The following is a 20,509-nucleotide window of genomic DNA, read 5'->3' on the forward strand; positions in this document are numbered from 1 at the left end:
TCTAAATTAAGCATCATTACAGACCCTAGTCTTCATTCAGTGTTGTTAGTCGTTCTATTCATTATCTAGCATCATTACAAGCACTAGACTTCTAATTTGGTCTCGGGCTCTAGAAATGCCATATAATATTTTTAGAGACCCTGCATAAAATGGAGCCTAATAAAGGGCCATTTAAATTATATAGCATCGTTCAGGGCCCTAGAAATCATCTAATTCTGTTACGGAGCTAAAATATCATCAACTCATCTCATGTGCTCCAGACAACATAAATAATAATAATAATAATCAGCTAGGCTAATACCCAAGGCACCACCTTAGGCCTAAGTCATCAAGTGACTTTTGAAGCCATTAATTCAGGTGGCCGGGTTACAATGCGTAGGAGGGTGGTGACAAGCCCGGCATGCCACGCGTTCGAGCCAACAGCTCCCTACACTAACTATTACCGTACTCTAAGCCACCGTGAAGTGTAGCTTGTCATTCTTGTTCTTCCTAAGGTGATAAAAAATTTGGGGCCCATCAGAAAAGCGATTCGTTCGACTTTTTCACAGTACGAGCATAAAAAAAAGGATTGCCTTGAAGCAAAGCCTCTTTTCTGGAGGGTGAATTAATTTTCAATTAATAAGATTGAATGTTTTAATGAAACAAAACCACCTAGATTTATATCTAAAACTCGTTTTTTCAAAAACATTAGCCAACATGGGCTAGTTCACTTAATGATAAACTTCGGCTCTCTTAACTAAACCTTTTTTCACATTTGAAAAATATTTTAGCCGCATAGATTCATTAACAGCTAATTTCAGAAACTATTTAATTTGGAGATAATTTTTCAGAGTGCTGGAATTTTTTAGGAACGTTTTTTGAAGTATAAATACACGTGCTAAATTTGTAAATTGAAATATATACAAAATATGTAAACCGTACAATAATAACAAAGCATAAAATTAATTTTTAATTAATAATTCACTCACTTAGAGATTCATCTAGCATTCTTTTTAGTAAATTAGCACAAAATAACTTAATAACAAAAATGAAAATTGTGTCGATAAAAGATTAGCTCACTTCAGGATTTAATTTGAAATATTCAAAAATCCTCTCCAGACTCACAAAAGAAGCCTCAACAAATGTTGCGTGAAATAATATGAGCCACACAAAGGGTGCAATCTGCAAAAGTTGGAAAAATTTAACGATGAACGATTACCAAAAATAACAATGGGAGCTTTACATTAATATAGTCATTCGAAACTTAAATTACAGGATGATCGACATCCAGCTCGCGAAAAACGCAGAAAAAACAGATAATTATAATTGTGATACTTAATTATAATCGTCATATTTCATTATTTTTGTGGTATTTTGAATAGCACTTTTCAGTTTTTTAAAGAAATTGAATAGTGCAAGTTTAAATCTATTTAGTACATTTATTTCAGAACTGCCTACTGAAAAATTTGTGAAACGGCTACAAAACCCTATGTGATAAAACGTTTATGAACCTTATATTAAAAAAGTTACCCAGCCATAATATTAGTTCCACATCAGCCAAATGTATGGGCCCCCAAATGCCCCAATGGGCAACGCTATTGAGAAAATGGTTTACCTCATGAATCGACTTATCATTTACAAATGTAGTCTCAGAGGTTTCCCCGAGGGCCCCAATGGGTATCGTGATCGAGACCAAAATTAATAACCAATAAATGTATGTAAAGTTTACATTTCTAAACTCAGCGGTTGCCGATAAATCAAATGCAAAAAAATACGAGCCTCCGAGGGCTGAAACGGGTATCACACCTCTGAGAGTTTTTCATGCCCCATTAATGGACGTATAGTTCATATTTGTCCCCTCAATAGTCGCTGAGAAATCGATGGCCCAAAGTTTCGACTACAATGGCTATCGGAGATGACATAGTTTTTAAATTTAAATGATTACTAACCAAACTGAATGGTTCTATTTATCTGGTTTAAGAAATAAGATAAGTAAAATTTTTTACTTAAACCGAATATTTTGAGATACCTGGTTTTGGGAAAAATATAGCTACGGCGACCTACACCACCGCAACTAATTCGCGAGCCATTATATCATATATATATACATATACATGTTTATATATTTATAGATATATGTAATATAATATATATACAGGGTCTTTTTTTTGCTCGGAAAAGTGTTTTTTTTTCAAAAACTATTTATAGTACCGATTTCAAATTTGGAAGGTCAATTCTCTATACCGGGGGACATCAGTTTGAGAAATTTGAGCGTTTTCGGTAATGTTTTTCACCAATTTTGAAAAATTATTTTTCGACCACTAGGTGCGAGATAAAAAATTTCTATTATAAAGTTGTAGGCCGTCATCGAAAACCCTTAAAAATTGTTCACTCGAGCAAAAAAAAAGACCCTGTATATCCATCGATGTGGTACTAAAATCAGGCGTATTTTGAATAAATGGCTACCAAAATAAATTGTATTATGCAAAAAATGAGCATTGTTTCATATTAGCCCGGCAGGACTAAGGAAGAACTAGATGAGGAAACCTGCAAACCAATTATATAACAATGTGAACCTGTGAGATGAAAAACCCAAACTCGACCGGGTTTATCATTGGCTGCCCTGTGTTTTTTTTGTGAAATCTTACCATTTAAATTTGTTTCAATGGATAAAAACGAAGCTGTTGGAAATCAGAGAAATTTATAAATTAGATGACCGGGGCTTAAGTTGGTGCTTTGGGTATTAGCCTAGCTGATTATTACATTAATTTTATATAACTCGCAAAATATAAATTACTTTAAATGCCCTTGGTTCTAATGCTAAAATATGGGAAATTTTCAAGCTCATTGCGCTACCTAGAAATTTTGTACAATTTACCCCCAAATTTCTCATGAATTATGTTTTCATACATAGGAACAAATTTAGAAGGTACGACATTAAGATATGAAAAATAATTAAATTAGGACCACCTTAATAATTGTTGTATAATGTTTTTGAAGTTTTTTGACGTATTGATTGGCTTCCCATTTAAGACAATAAAATATTAAAACAAATTATCTGTATATAAAATATCGGGCTTTCTCGGGTACCCGCAGTATCCACCGAACCCCAAGTACAAATTTGCCTAAGTAACCCCTAAAACCTACCTTAGATTTTTACTAGCCCCATTACTCCGTACTGTTACTTAAATAAAAACAACTGTTGTACTTTTGCCGAATTATTCGTGTAGCATCACAACTTAAAAGCGATTACTTGGCGAAGACCAGTCCAAAAATATATGGTAATTTACAAAACGTTTAAGTATTCAGAAAATGTTAGGAAATTTAGGTCTTATCAGAAATATTTTACATAAAGTTCAGAAATTCTGCATAAATATCACTTTGGAAAATATTACTTGGATTAATATTCATTTTTTCATATTCCTTAAATAACTATTTTATTTCTCACGTTTTGAACATATCTGTAATTGGGATGACTGAACTAAAGATTTTCCGACGAAGAAGCAATAGGTTTCACCGAAAAATAATTTTACCATAGTAAGGTCGAGTGCGGTCCAAAAATATATTTCATGTACTTAGGCATTTTCTATGTGGTCATGTTCAGAAATTTATTCATTAATTTGTCATTCTGATTAGGTGAGAAATGAACTGAAATCGTTTAACCGAGGTGATGGTTAAATAACACAAACCGTGTTCAAGTTGTTAAGAATATATCCAACTATTCCAGGTGAGAGGAATTCTTTTGACAGTATTACCCATAGATAAGCAACGAGTAACAACGCACTTAGTAACAAATTTACCCGGAAGGACATCCATCTGAAAATAAAGTTATTGTAGTTTTGGACTCGTTATTAAACAGAATAATCATGATCTCTAATACGTATGTGGGATACTTGTGGAAATGAAGAAGTAGATTTATGGTGTACGATCTTATCTCCTACAAGAGAAGTGGCTTTTCATGTAAACTATTCCGGCCCTATTAATACGTTTGGTTTGAAATATGGTTTATTTATAAAAGGGATAGTGCAAAATAAAGGCCAAAGATATGGATAAAGTAAGCTTTATTTGGGAAAGTAACTTTGTATCTAACTAATGTAGTTGGACATATGGATAGTTCAAATTTTTGGAATCATTAAACATTAACGGATTTCAAATTAAATACGAAATACCTTTGAGGAATTAAGAAAAAATGTAGTGATACTTAATTTTTATTATTAGCGTATTGAAGTGAGGAAAAAGATATTTAAAAGATCACTAGTACGTTCACGCAATATCGCTTGGAAAAGAAGTATATCAAGCTTTTGAAATGTACCGCATTTAAAAAACCATGACATTTAATTAATATCAACCTGGATATATCGTCTTGAAAACCATTTCCTATTTGTGTTTCTTGGTTGCGTAAGTGTAGAAATGAATATCAATATTATCGGTACCGTTACAACAGAAATTCAGACGCAAGAAATTTTAACTAGCGACTTCGCTGGGCATTACGCAAAACACGAAATTAATTTGAATAATATATTTTACTCTACTGTTGTCCAATTTCAAGCGACAGAGAAAGAATATTAAAATCATTCAACGCTACAAGAACATATATTTTAAAAATACCGTAAAGAGGTTTAAAGTTAAATATAAATTCTGTAAGTAAAATATATAAAACAAATGGTACACTACACGTGATAGCACTTTGTGGAATTTAAATATATGAAAGTTTCTAACCTCACACTCATTGTCCATGAATAATATTTAGCTTCGTTATCCTCAATGAGTGAAAATGCTTTCTCAGTGAATATGTCTGTAGCTTTCAGAGATCTGATGACGCTGGCACCGCCCAAAGTATCGGAAAAATGAGTGAACAGCGGAGAATTTGAGTTGACGAATAGCTTCTTCAACTGTCCATGAGCTTTCGAGTAATACACCTAAAAACATTTAGTTTCCTCGAAGTTTAGTTATAAAATCAAAAAAATTTAAAATAAGAATATTTATCTACGTTTTAATTCGACGATGTATCAAGAAAAAAATGATAATTAGCTAGGCTTATACCCAAGGCACCACCAAGTCATCTAGCGACTTTTAATGCCTTTATCGTAAGTGACCGGGAGGGTGGCGGAAACACCCACATTTTTTTACGCACCGCTTAGCCTTTTGTAACGTTCTTCATAATTTCGTTTTTTGACATGTTTAGAAGATTTAACTTTTATCCCAAATATAATTTTGTTGAAGTATATTCTTTATACGTTATGATATGCAATATAAATATCTAAAATAGCACCAAACTAGCCATTTTTGATTCAGGCTTTCAGTACTTAAACTCGAATAACATTTTTTTCTCGAAGACCTTTTGGTCCGAGTATATCGTAAGTTTTATCATAACTTTAAATTTTTTAGGGCTGAGCTTCTTTGCCCATTTTTAGTATGGATTTTCTACCTTTTCGCCTAATTTAACTTAGAAGGGGTTGATTTAATTTACCGCCTGCACACCAAAATCAAGTAACTTGAACTTTTTTGTTGCTTTAAACTTATTATTGAATTTCCCAAAGAATTCTGATATCAGTGCTGGAAACAGAAGTCTGTTATCAGAAATATTCGGAAATATATCAATTTTATATAATACAAGTGCATAAATTATAATAAACTCTTTTAAAAATTTACCACAATATTTCTCAATAAAGCCCGAAATTGTTATATGGTTTTAGTTCGTGGACGATATCGAATAGGTGTTTCTATCAAATAAAACAATAAAATATAAGAGGTATAAAGTGCTCTTATTCGAGTCAGGAGCGCCAGTTATTTAAGTGCTATATTGTGAGTTTTGCACGCGCGTTTTAGACTCCGAAGGGTCTCGCGACTAAAACGCGCGCTCTCTACCTTTAAGAGCTACAGCTACGTGACGTCGACAAAACATTGTCACATGACCTCCCGTATTAAATAAAAACACCTATTGTAAAAATTTAAGTTAAATCAGACTTTCCAGGGTTTGGACTTAACTATATTTTTGTACTCAATCCCTTCTGAAAGTTTACGTAGTCTGCAGTTCCTTGATGAATTTCTGGCTATACGCTAAATTGATCAAATAGATTCGTTTCTCCCTTAAAATCTTTTCAGAGGGGCACATCAAGCTTTAAAAAGTAATTGTTGAATAAAAATTGGGTTTGGGAGATAATGATGTAGAAATTACATTACAGTTATTTGACCACTCCCTCAATTTAAATAATGGTCAACCATAATTACAATCGGATAGAAGTGTGTATTTAAAATCCTTCGATAAAACATTTTGAATTCCAAATTAAATTTTAATGGTAAAATAGCCAAATTATAAAAATATTTAAATTTTTGTTTCCTCATTAACTCCCAAACGGAAAAATAAAACCAATGATACCGCAGAAAAGAGACCACCCGAGGTTATTCTCACCTATTTGATTTCAACTCAAGGATTGAGTAGACCTTCATGTATAATCCACTGCATTTAAGTAACCGCGAATTTATACATAAAACTCAGTAAAATGGTTAAAGTTAAAAACCTAGGTAGAGCGAATGAGTGGAGTAAATTTAAGTTATTTGGAAAACTTTAAATTAAGATATACGAATTCATTGAAGTTTCTTTATAGTGAAACAGGAAAAATTCATTTGATTAAAAGTTTGAATCTAAATTTTGGTTTCTGCGAAACGACACACATGCTAAAAGCTCAACTGATTAATAACCATGGTATAATATGAATATAAAAATGAAACTGGAGAAATTCTCATGGTATAAACATTTTTTTTAAATTGGAGACGAGAAACTATCCACCCGATATTTAATTTATTGATTAAAATTAAAAACTTTAATTACTTTAAGGGTTACCAGATTATATATTTCACTGCTAAGCTCAAAATAAACTTAATTCTTTCGATCGTATCCTAAAGTAACTCCTGAAATTGGTTACATTGTTTAAAAAGGGTGTCAAGATCTTGTGTCTTCAGCAAGATAACCATTTTCCAGCCTGACCAGGAAGTCTCACAACAACCATGGAAAATTATTTTATTTTAATTTACTAAGGGAAGTCTCACAACAACTATGGGAAGTCTCACAACAAATATGGAAAGTCTTACAACAAATATGGAAAGTCTTACAACAACTACCATGGGGAGTCTCACAACTACAATGGGAAGTTTCACATTAACTATGGGAAACCTCACAACAACTATGGAAAGTCTCGCCACTACTATGGGAAGTCCCGCAACTACTTTAAGAAGTCCCGCAACTACTATGAGAAGTCGCACAACTACTTTGTGAAGTCACACAACTACTATGGGAAGTCACACAAAAACTATGTAGGAAATCTCACAACTATTTTTGGAAGCTACACAACATCCATGGGAAGTCTAACAACAAAAATGGGAAATATCAGATTATATATGGGAAGTCTCACAATAACATTGGGAAATCACACACCAACTATGGGAAGTCTAATAATAACTATGGAAAGTCTAACTTCAACTATGAAAAGTCCCACAATAACTATGGGAAGTCTCACAATTTCTATGGAAAGTCTAACAACAACTATGGGAAGTCTAACAACAACTATGGGAAGTCTAACAACAACTATGGGAAGTCTAACAACCACTGTAGGAAGTCTCAGAACCACTATGAGAAATCTCACAACTATGAGAAGTCTCACTAAATCCATGGAAAGTCTCGCAAATACTATGGGAAGTCTCGCAACTACTTTTGGAAGTCACACAACAGCTATGGAAAGTCACACAATACCTATGGGAAGTCTCATAATAACAATGGGAAATCTCACAACAACTATGGGAAGTCTAACAACAACTATGGGAAGTCTCACAACAACCATGGGAAGTCTCACAACAACTATGGTAAGTCTTACAACAACTATGGGAATTATTACAAAATCTATGGGAGTTTCACAATAAATAAGGGAAGTCTCACAACAACTATGGGAAGTCTCACAACAACTATGGGAAGTCTCGCAACTACTCAGTGAAGTCTCGCAATTACTATGGGAAGTCTCACAACAACTATGGGAAGTCTCACAACAAATATGGAAAGTCTAACAACCACTATGGGAAGTCTAACAACCACTATGGGAAGTCTTACAAAATCTATGGGATTTTCACATTAAATAAGGGAAGTCTCACAACAACTATGGGAAGTCTCACAAAAACTATGGGAAGTCTCACAACAACTATGGGAAGTCTCGCAACTACTCAGGGAAGTCTCGCAATTACTATGGGAAGTCTCGCAATTACTATGGGAAGTCACACAACAACTATGGGAAGTCTCACAACAGCTATGGGATGTCTCACAAATACCATGGGCAGTCTCACAACTACAATGGGAAGTTTCACAACAACTATGGGAAACCTCACAACAACTATGGAAAGTCTCGCCACTACTATGGGTAGTCCCGAAACTACTTTAAGAAGTCCCGCAACTACTATGGGAAGTCTCACAACTACTTTGGGAAGTCACACAACAACTATGGGAAGTCACACAAAAACTATGTTTGAAATCTCACAACTATTTTTGGAAGCCTCACAACATCCATGGGAAGTCTCACAACTACAATGGGAAGTTTCACAACAACTATGGGAAACCTCACAACAACTATGGAAAGTCTCGCCACTACTATGGGTAGTCCCGAAACTACTTTAAGAAGTCCCGCAACTACTATGGGAAGTCTCACAACTACTTTGGGAAGTCACACAACAACTATGGGAAGTCACACAAAAACTATGTTTGAAATCTCACAACTATTTTTGGAAGCCTCACAACATCCATGGGAAGTCTCACAACATAAATGGGAAATATCAGATTACATATGGGAAGTCCCACAATAACTATGGGAAGTCTCACAACTACTATGGAAATTATCACATCAACCACAATAAAGTCACACAACAGCTATGGGAAGTCCCATAATAACTATGAAAATCTCACTTCAACTATGGGAAGTCTCACAACTACTATGGAAAGTCTCACATAAACCGTGGGAAGTCTCACAACAAGAATGGGAAGTCACAAAGCAACTATATAGTATATCTCACAACTATTTTGGGAAGCCTCACAATTACCAAGGGAAGTCTTACAAAAACCATGAGAATCTCACAACAAACATGCGAAGTCTCACAACTAACATGCGAAGTCTCACAACTACTCTATGGGAAGTCTCACAACTACTCTATGGGAAGTCTCACAACAAGAATGGGAAGTCTCACAACTACCATGAGAAGTCTCACAACTACCATGAGAAGTCTCACAAACTATCGGAAGTCACACAATTACTATGGAAAGTCTAACAACAACTATGGGAAGTCTAACTACAACTATGGGAAGACTCAGAACCACTATGAGAAATCTCACAACAATGAGAAGTCTCACTACAACCATGGAAAGTCTCGCAAATACTATGGGAAGTCTCGCAACTACTTTGGGAAGTCACACAACAGCTATGGGAAGTCTCACAATACATACGGGAAGTCTCATAATAACAATGGGAAATCTCACAATAACTATGGGAAGTCTTACAACAACTATGGGAAGTCTTACAAAATCTATTAGAGTTTCACAATAAATAAGGGAAGTCTCACAACAACTATGGGAAGTCTCACAACAACTATGGGCAGTCTCATAATAACTATGGGAAGTCTCACAACAACTATGGGGAGTCTCACAACTACAATGGGAAGTTTCACAACAACTATGGGAAACCTCACAACAACTATGGAAAGTCTCGCCACTACTATGGGTAGTCCCGAAACTACTCTAAGAAGTCCCGCAACTACTATGGGAAGTCTCACAACTACTTTGGGAAGCCTCACAATATCCATGGGAAGTCTCACAACATAAATGGGAAATATCAGATTACATATGGGAAGTCTCACAATTTCATTGGGAAGTCACACAACAATTATGGGAAGTCTAATAATAACTATGGAAAGTCTCACTTCAACTCTGAAAAGTCCCACAATAACTATGGGAAGTCTCACAACTACTATGGAAATTATCACATCAACCACAATGAAGTCACACAACAGCTATGGGAAGTCCCACAATAACCATGAAAATCTCACTTCAACTAAGGGAAGTTTCACAACTACTATGGAAAGTATCACATCAACCGTGGGAAGTCTCACAACTACTATGGAAAGTATCACATCAACCGTGGGAAGTCTCACAACAAGAATGGGAAGTCACAAAACAACTATATAGTAAATCTCACAACTATTTTGGGAAGCCTCACAATTACCAAGGGAAGTCTCACCAAAACCATGAGAATCTCACAACTAACATGCGAAGTCTCACAACTAACATGCGAAGTCTCACAACTACTCTATGGGAAGTCTCACAACAAGAATGGGAAGTCTCACAACTATTATGGGAAGTCTCACAACTATTATGGGAAGTCTCACAACTACCATGAGAAGTCTCACAAACTATTGGAAGTCACACACTTACTATGGAAAGTCTAACAACAACAATGGGAAGTCGAACTTCAACTATGGGAAGACTCAGAACCACTATGAGAAATCTCACAACAATGAGAAGTCTCACTAAAACCATGGAAAGTCTCGCAAATACTATGGGAAGTCTCGCAACTACTTTGGGAAGTCACACAACAGCTATGGGAAGTCTCACAATACATATGGGAAGTCTCATAATAACAATGGGAAATCTCACAATAACTATGGGAAGTCTCACACCAACTATGGGAAGTCTCACACCAACTATGGGAAGTCTCACAAAAACTATGGGAAGTCTTACAAAATCTATTAGAGTTTCACAATAAATAAGGGAAGTCTCACAACAACTATGGGAAGTCTCACAACAACTATGGGCAGTCTCACAACAACTATGGGAAGTCTCACAACAACTATGGGGAGTCTCACAACTACAATGGGAAGTTTCACAACAACTATGGGAAACCTCACAACAACTATGGAAAGTCTCGCCACTACTATGGGTAGTCCCGAAACTACTTTAAGAAGTCCCGCAACTACTATGGGAAGTCTCACAACTACTATGGGAAGTCACACAAAAACTCTGTTTGAAATCTCACAACTATTTTTGGAAGCCTCACAACTTCCATGGGAAGTCTCACAACATAAATGGGAAATATCAGATTACATATGGGAAGTCTCACAACATAAATGGGAAGTCTCACAACATAAATGGGAAATATCAGATTACATATGGGAAGTCTCACAATTACATTGAGAAGTCACACAACAACTATGGGAAGTCTAATAATAACTATGGAAAGTCTCACTTCAACTCTGAAAAGTGCCACAATAACTATGGGAAGTCTCACAACTACTATGGAAATTATCACATCAACCACAATAAAGTCACACAACAGCTATGGGAAGTCCCATAATAACTATGAAAATCTCACTTCAACTATGGGAAGTCTCACAACTACTATGGAAAGTCTCACATCAACCGTGGGAAGTCACAAAACAACTATATAGTAAATCTCACAACTATTTTGGGAAGCCTCACAATTACCAAGGGAAGTCTCACAAAAACCATAAGAATCTCACAACTAACATGCGAAGTCTCACAACTACTCTATGGGAAGTCTCACAACAAGAATGGGAAGTCTCACAACTATTATGGGAAGTCTCACAACTACCATGAGAAGTCTCACAAACTATCGGAAGTCACACAATTACTATGGAAAGTCTAACAACAACTATGGGAAGTCTCACAACTATTATGGGAAGTCTCACAACTACCATGAGAAGTCTCACAAACTATCGGAAGTCACACAATTACTATGGAAAGTCTAACAACAACTATGGGAAGTCTAACTACAACTATGGGAAGACTCAGAACCACTATGAGAAATCTCACAACAATGAGAAGTCTCACTAAAACCATGGAAAGTCTCGCAAATACTATGGGAAGTCTCGCAACTACTTTGGGAAGTCACACAACAGCTATGGGAAGTCTCACAATACATATGGGAAGTCTCATAATAACAATGGGAAATCTCACAATAAATATGGGAAGTCTCACAACAACTATGGGAAGTCTCGCAACTACTCAGGGAAGTCTCGAAATTACTATGGGAAGTCTCACAACAACTATGGGGAGTATCACAACCACTGTGGGAAGTATCTTAACCCAACTTATTCACCAAACGGAATATATTTAACTTTTAATTAGATTACTAAATTTTAAACTATTTAAATTCACAGTAACTCAAATTCAATGCATTAAAGTACATTTGCAATAACCAAAATAACTTGCCTGTAACTAATCTCGCTTCTATTTACGAAACCAAAATAGTCTAACCTACTAAAGAAATACTTCGAATTATTTTTAAATTTCGTTTTTCAATTTTTATTTTCGTTGAAGTCGCTGAATTTGCCTGTTCAATCACAAAGAGAAAGGTTTTTGTGTTTCAAAAATATTGTCCATTTCGCTGGCAAAATATAGCCAATATGATAATTTTTTTTTGGACTTTTTGAAATTATATTAAAATTTACTGAATCATTGAGTTTTTATCAAATCGGCGAGAAACATCTCGGCTCATCATTTTGTTTGCGTTTGCCATTTAACATTAAAGAAACATTCACAAAAATTCAGTCTTTGGTCAGGAGATGTCGTTACGTTGTGCTAACTGTCCTTTGTTTGCAAGTTCTCTCCCCACTGGTTAAAGGGGTTTTCCCTCGAGATCTTTAGTTTCCCCTTTCCATAAAAGCTTTTAAAGGTTAACGGGTAATAGTTTGTGTAGGGAGATGTTGGCTCGCGTGACATGAAGGGCTTGCCACCTTCCTCCTGCGCATTTTAACCCGGCCACCCGTTTAAGGCATTAAAGGACGCTAGATGACTTGGGCCTATGCTGGTACTTTGGGCATAAGCCTATCTGTTTATGTATATTATTATAACTAAGAAGTAACATTGATGTTGATTTTACGTAAATTCTTTTCACAAGAGCTGTTGAGAAAAATTAGATAGGCATCCTATTACATTCAACATCAACTTTTACTACAATTAATCCTTTAATTCAGTAAACGCAACCTGATTATAACCAAAGAACTGGTTTAAAATATTTACTATTATGCATTGAAACTACTTTTCGTGTTATGTTTATTCCCAACAACTACTCTTTTATGGGGTGAAGGTTACTGGTTAAATGTTTTGTACTAATAATATTTAAAATGGTTCTTACTTTAATAAATATGAAAGGCACAAGGCAAAACACAATCGCCAACCCAAAGAACGGAATTTCAGCCATTACAGCTATTAATAAAGATACTGTCTGAAATGCATACGCGATACTCATCAGCAAATAATAGTTCATTCCTTGATCGGCTTCCTGGATGTCAGATGTAAAGCGATTGAGTATACGCCCAACTGGAGTGGTGTCGAAGAAGGCTAACGGTGATTTCAGAACCGACTCTAGTAGTTTTCGATTCATTTTAACCGCAGCGTTTAACATAGAAATCAGTAAAAATATTCCTGATAATAATATTAAACTAATATGTGCCAGAATAATTGCTCCAAATATTGAGAGTCCCTTAATTTTTGACATAGTGGCATTGCTCTGATCCGCATATGATGACTGAATATCTGCAGTCCAAAGCACCAACCAGTAATTGGAAAACACAGATAAGGCATAAGCGCAAGAAAAGCCAAAGAAAATGGCCAAACAGCTCTTTAAACCAATTAGGTTGATATATTGCCATGCCACGGAAACAACTCCCTGAAAAACAAATGGAAAATATAGTTTTTACCTGAAAACGTTAATATTAAAGTTTTTTTAAACATAAGACACATTTATATCTGTAAGATGAAAAGAAAAAGCACTGTTGAAAACTTTATTAACAACCCTACGTACGTTTTCACGAAAGACTATATATACGCTTCGCTAAATAGACTGGCGTGTTCAATGGCTCAACTTGCATACGATAGCAGACGCTGGTCAAAATTTTCCCCGCGCTTCAGCAGCGCTACTAGTGGCGCCTCTAACAGCTGGTCAAAGGCTTCTCCCGTGTTTCGAAAGTGTTAACAGGTTTTTTGTATGGAGACACCTGTCTAGTACGCGAAGCGTATATATAGTCTTTGGTTTTCACAGATCACACGTTTGAGTTGAAACTTTCAAAGATTTGTATATAGCGATCTAGCTTTGCAACGGCGGTCTTATTTTCATATAATTTATGTTTATGAAAAATCTTCGGGAAAATTATATTTAGAGATATATTTCATTTTCTAATAATAAAATATATTTTTCATAGTTGTTAAACATTTATAATAGTACGAAATGCGAGTAAAGGAAAGGTTTAAATAATTTTCAACTGTAAGAGATTCAAAACCAAATGAACGAAGTCTTGAAATATCCACTTAGTTTTTGTAACCGTGGCGACCAGAACACACAGTGAGTTTTGCCGCAATTTCACTAGGTTAGTTTGGTTTTCATAGCAACCAGCTTGGTACCTCGAACATCGATAGTTTTCGTTGTAAAAAATGTGCATATGCTAGTTACAACGCATTATTCACAAACCCAAAATAAATAATATATATTCTTGCGCAACGTCGAACCTCATTTACGCCAAATCTTGTGTAGTATACGAAACATTTTACTATGGAAATCGATGATCGTATCATTGAGAGTTTACTTAATATCAGTACTTGATAATTCAAAACATAATTTTTGATTAAATGGAGCGACATTTCTAAAAATCATCGACAGAGAGGAACCGCCAGAAATCTGCTTACACCATTTCAAGTCCATTGTGGATACTGTGTTTCTAATTTATGTATAAGCCAAACAACGTTTATAGGAATTCGTTAAGCCCCATTATCACGCTCGCTAATTGCCGTGAAAAACGTCCACATATTTTGCTGCTACTTACGAGCATGAACATATTATTTCCAACTTGAACTGTAGAAATGAATTTTGAATTTAGCGTGTATTACAAAAGGATTCTGAAAATATCTGTTTAAGACAAATCGACAAAGAAAGTAACAACTTTGGCAACAAAAGCGGAATATTAGTATTTTTATTGAGTTATCAATTCAGTAGAAATAATAAATAAAATCTCGTCCATCCTAAATAAAATTTTTATTCCGTTCTGTATTTATCTAAGTAAGGCATTGCCTTTAGGAGACACAGACATATAAGATCGATCAATTGTTAATTTCTACTCCTAAGTTCTGAAGTTGTGCCATAAATCAAAGGTAATATAGGCATTGTACCCTAAATTCGAAATTACTGCCATGAGCGAAGTCAACAGCATTTACCCACTCCAGGCCGGAATTCCGAAAACTTAAGCTCCATTTTGAAATCGCAGTACTGCAACCGATGGAGTCCGGTTTTTCGGAGGTATCATGAAGGAAGTGGATAATCGCTTTGTAAGAAAACTCTGTTTTTGAATCTAGCATACCGGTTCTTTTATCTTTGCAGAAATGAAAGATTGACGAATTAATCTGCGCAATAAGAACACTATCAAGTTTATGTTTCAATGGTAATGGGCCATTTGCACAGTTCCCATTACCGCATATGCAATTTTGCGGTTTCCCATTTGCGCAGTATCCCATTTCCGCCGTTTTCCATAAACGCGTTTTTAATTTGCGCATTTTTCATATGCTCGGCTTTCCACTTGCGCAGATATTTTCCATTTGCGCGGTTTCTCAATGACGCAGTTTTCCATTTGCGCAGGTTTTTATATTCCGCGGCTTCTCACGACTTAAATATTCTATATTAAGCCTTTTTAAAAATACACCTATAATGGCATTGCGTGTTTCTTAGGGGTTAAAAAGGTTATTTAAGTTAAAAAGTGCTTGGTTAGGTAAGGTTAAGTTAGAATAATTTTGGTTGGGTTAATATCGGGTTGGACAATTCTTGATGCGTAAGGCTTGGTACTGTCCTCTAGGTGGCGTTATAGACGGCCCATCGATTGAGCGAAGTGAGTACACGGCGCCGTCAGTTGCCAATACTTAGAATACGTCAATTTGAATCGAAAAACATACTACAGGCTAAAGTACAGGCTATAAAGTCGAGGCTATAGTTCTGGTACTTGTCAGTATACAGTTATTACACTACGATCTTAACCTAAAGGCTAAAAAGCTACGAATCGCTGTTTGACTGGCCATATATTTTCAAGCGATTAATTCAACAAATGATTTTTGAACTAAGCAAAACATGAAAATTTTTGGTATTCACAGCGCGACCGGACATTACACACCAGCAATGCAAGATAATGTTAAAAAATATCTGCCAGAAATAACCCTTTTGTCAAGAAAAAAAGGTTTAATAATGAATATTTATATGTAAGTCATGAAAATCCGCGCAAATGGGAAATCCGCGCAAATGATAAACCACGCAAATGAGAAACTGCGCAAACGGAAAATCACGAAAATGAGAAATCCGCGGTAACGGGAAAATCGTGCTACCGGAAAACTGTGCAAACGGGGAAACCGCGCAAACGGGAAAAACCGCACAATTGACAAACTGCGCAAATGGCAATTCCGCAAATGGGTAACGCGCAAATGGAAAAGAGCGTAAACGGAAACTGCGCAGATGAGAAGTGCGTAAATAGAAACTGCGCAAATGAAAACTGCACAATTGGACCCAAACCATTTCAATTGAGGCTTAACAATTGGCTTCCAGCAAAAATGTCTACCAAATAACCAAATGGTTTCGTCTACATTAGTCACGCATTCTGCTCAAATATGTTTTAAGATTATATAGCCCTAAATGTAGCAGATAACTTCTGAAGGGACGGAAATTAAAAATGTTGAAGATATAAATGATGAGCGAATAATGTTAACAAAATACTTACCCTACTTTGAATATTTTTTTCCTCTGAAATTATCTTTTTTCCAACGATATCATCACTATTTTTTTCAAAAGTGTCTTCTCTGAATTTGCAAATAATTTTTATTTTTTTAAAATCAGGTGTATAAAATAAATATTAAGCAATTAAAATTATATGTCAGAGCGTGTTGTGGTCTACGGATCAATGTCCTTGATAAATACTCTTTATCGCCCTACCAGTTACCATATGTTTTTATAGTTTCTTCGTAACTATGGCGACTAATTAGCCAGTACATATAAACACAATTCATCGAAATATCGCTGTTAGAAAAACTGAGCAATTAACTGCGAGATCAATTGCAAAAATTATGAATCTAAAATGGAAATTATTGTTAACAAAATGGTCTATTAACACAAGAGATTATGAAATATTCCAACAGTTGTGATACATAACAACAATTGTACTCTTTTAAAAGTGCCGTAACAAAAAGCAGCGATAGTAGGGTCTTCGTACCGATCCAAACCAGCGCAGTTGAACGCCAAAACCCGTTGGTGAACTACCAAGGCTACACCAACGGGTGGTGATTACTCAAAGCTTGATCACCGGGTGGTGCTGGGTGGTGAATACTCAAAGCTAGCAAGTGCGTGATGTGGAAGAGGGTGCGGCACGTGAAGTACCGCGACTGTCTCTAGTCAACTAACGGTCGCGGGCGTGAAAATGATTGTCAGTAATAAATATAATGTGACAACTGTTTAGAAGACTGGGAAATGCGTTTTGCTATGATAAAAATCTCGACTACATTGAGATTAATAAAATATTTACTTTAAAAACTTTTTAAATGATGAATTTTATAAATTCATATTCGCTAGAATAGTCTGTAACGCTAAACATCTTTGGTGAATAAAAACTTGTTTATTTGGGAAAAATGTGTCATTCTTTAAAATGGTTTTCAGATTGCAACATCCTTTTAACGGTCTGATCGCAGGTGCTACTCAGTCTGGGAAATCTTTTTCATGGCTTGTCTTATCAAATATAAAGATACGTGTTTTTCACCCCACCAGAGATAATTATATGGTGTTATACGGAATATCAACCAAAACTGTTTAATTCGGTATTAGATGATACACCCACAGTTGAATTTCACGAAGGATTAGTAGACGTTTAAATTTTGCACCTAAATGTCAAGAATTTTGTTTATCTTGATGACTTTTACTTTTTGAAATATCAAATAACATGGACGTCACGAACTTGTTCATAAAAGGTTCCCTACATAAAAACACGTCGGTTTTTGTACCTATGCAAAATTTTTATTATCCCGTGAAGGAAATTAGAACATTAAATTTAAACGCGCACTATCTGATCATTTTCAAGACACCATGTGACAAATCATTTGGTTTGACCGATTTCCCCATCTAACCGTAAATACGTCAATGACGCCTTTCATCAAGCAATTGCTAGAGACTTTGGTTATTTATGGGTGGTTTTGAAACCAACTATGTCAGATGATCCAAGACTACGAACCAAACTTGTACCAGGAGAAGAAGCTGCCGTTTTTTTCCCAAAATGAAGATAATTCATAATCATAAGCAGTTTTTAAAATATCTAACTACGTCTAATTCGTGTCAGAGAAATACCACCATTAAATATGCTAATAACGACACGAATAAAGCTATTGTGGGATGAGTATATATGTTATACGTGGCAATGTAAAACTGTCAGATGATCAGAAGAAGCGATTAAAGCGACATTTTCAAGTTTTGCGGAAGATATCTAAACCCAATACCGTTTCAAAACGAAAAAGATTCTAATACAGAAAGGCGGGTTTTTACCGTTTCTCTTAGCACCACTTCTTTCAATTGAAAGCTGTGCAGCAGGCGCGTTTGGAAGTAGAGCTATCAAAAATGGCTAGAAAGATGATCCTAGTTCTTGAAGACGTTTATCGACAACTCAATTCGCAACCGAAACTTGACAAAAACTTGAATACGAAAACGGATTTAAATAATCAGAATCTTAATCAGTCACAAAAAGTAGAGTTGTACAACCATTTGGACTCGGATCAATTCCGGTATACCGTGGAGAAGTGGTGCAAAGAGGATACGGTCTTGGAAATATATTGGCCTAGGAATTTCAGTTGGCTGAAATTGCATCTGACGTCTCGAGTGGTGTGCCCATTAAAGACGCGTTAAAATGTGAGGGAAAGAAGCGGGGGGGATTTTAGGAAGAGCCGCCATTGCAGTAACTGTTACTAAGCTGACTGGAATTGGTTGTATAAGGAAACGTAACACGTCTCCCATCATCAGTTCGGTTCGAACCAGGAAGAAGAAAAGACATTCTATGCTAGAGTCTGATATATTATCGTAGTCACCATTGAACAATGTCGCTAGCCCACCCCAGTTCGAAGAATAGCATTATTTCGGAACTTGACATATTTCACATATTTTACTCAAACGGGTATGATAAGATGTCAATGGGTTGAATATATTCCAACATCGAACGTAAATTAAAACCAAGCATTTATCTTCAATATCGCCAGGAACTCAGAGACGTACATTTCAAGTGAAAATTGAGAAACTAGATGGGACATCACCAAAACCCGATATTCATAACGCTATTTCAAAAACAACGCCTGCGGACAAAGTTGGTCCAGAAAATTCGTTTTTACACAGTCACTTTGGCGAAGTTCACGATTTAGGTGACAGATCAGCTACGTTATGCCCTCAACAGTACCCTTAGAAGAGCATGATTCAAACTCTCTTGAAATTCGGTGGTCCAGCCAAGGAAAGTTTCTTAACTGCGTCTCTATTCTATAAAGACAAAGCTGGAAAATTTGCTCAAGAATTGGTCATTGACATGATAGGAGTTGTACGAGCCGATATTTTTCAACAAACTCGGTTTTATCCTAACCTGAGAGACGTAAATTCCAACGTTAAGATATTTATATCAAAAGTCAAAATTATTTTAGCCAGAGATTCCAACAGTAGACCGGTTTCGCCCTTTTGGGGCTCATCAGTACTGCGAAACCGGTCTACTGTTGGAATCTCTGGTTAAAATAATTTTGAATTTTGATATAAATATCTTAACGTTGGAATTCAATGGAAACCCGAGCGTAAAAGATGTCTGCTGAAACGCGACCGCCATGCAATAATTGGTGAAGAATTTCACTATAAATTGCAATGGACTGCTCACATATATTGCACTCTGAATGTTTATTAAATAACGTAGTAATTTTTGCCCCTTTTAGAATAGCAACTCATGGAAGATACATCCTTGAACTTTGTACGCAAACAATATAAAAGTCTATATTTTGGAATAAAAGGCGAAAAAAAACTATTTTTGAGTAAATTTAAGTTTCGGAATTTTTTTAAACATTTTATTTTTCTCGCCCAAAAACCGCCCAAATCTTTGCTAGATTTGGGCTATATTTAAGAAATTGTTTTATCATAGATAAATTTCAATGGTTGCCGAACTAACAGAGATCGCAATGAGTTTTCACCGTAATTACATTATATGACTTCTTGTCTAGCCATACTGAAAAGATCTACGAAATTGGCTCGCAAAGTTTGGAGTTGAACCCGGTCAAAGATGGTTGCTTTTGTGCATTTTGAGATGGTTTCCGTTTCGTATCTTTATTTATCTGCGAGACATCGCCATCCAAAAATTACTACGTGATATGAATAGCTATATTATATCTATCCAATGTAAAAGTTAAAATTGTCCAAAACGAAATAGGAAGATTCTTGGCCGCTAGGGTCGCGTG

At 35.6% G+C, this 20,509-nt stretch overlaps 1 protein-coding gene across 1 annotated transcript in view; it reads right to left on the bottom strand.

The window, feature by feature from the left end:
- The window catches only part of LOC149954463 (ATP-binding cassette sub-family C member 1-like), a 43,607-nt gene that overhangs the window by 13,149 nt on the left and 9,949 nt on the right, over positions 1-20,509 (bottom strand). Inside the window, exons 9-13 of the mRNA XM_090169912.1 lie at positions 16,777-16,855; positions 13,164-13,697; positions 4,699-4,898; positions 3,669-3,795; positions 1,060-1,161 (exon numbers count right to left, since the gene is read on the bottom strand). Coding sequence (XP_090026038.1) covers positions 1,060-1,161; positions 3,669-3,795; positions 4,699-4,898; positions 13,164-13,697; positions 16,777-16,855 — 1,042 coding nt within the window. The remainder of the gene's footprint in view (positions 1-1,059; positions 1,162-3,668; positions 3,796-4,698; positions 4,899-13,163; positions 13,698-16,776; positions 16,856-20,509) is intronic.

The sequence above is a fragment of the Leiobunum rupestre genome, chromosome 3, assembly GCF_980474605.1.
Source record: "Leiobunum rupestre chromosome 3, qqLeiRupe1.1.hap1, whole genome shotgun sequence".
Lineage (NCBI taxonomy): Eukaryota > Metazoa > Arthropoda > Arachnida > Opiliones > Sclerosomatidae > Leiobunum > Leiobunum rupestre.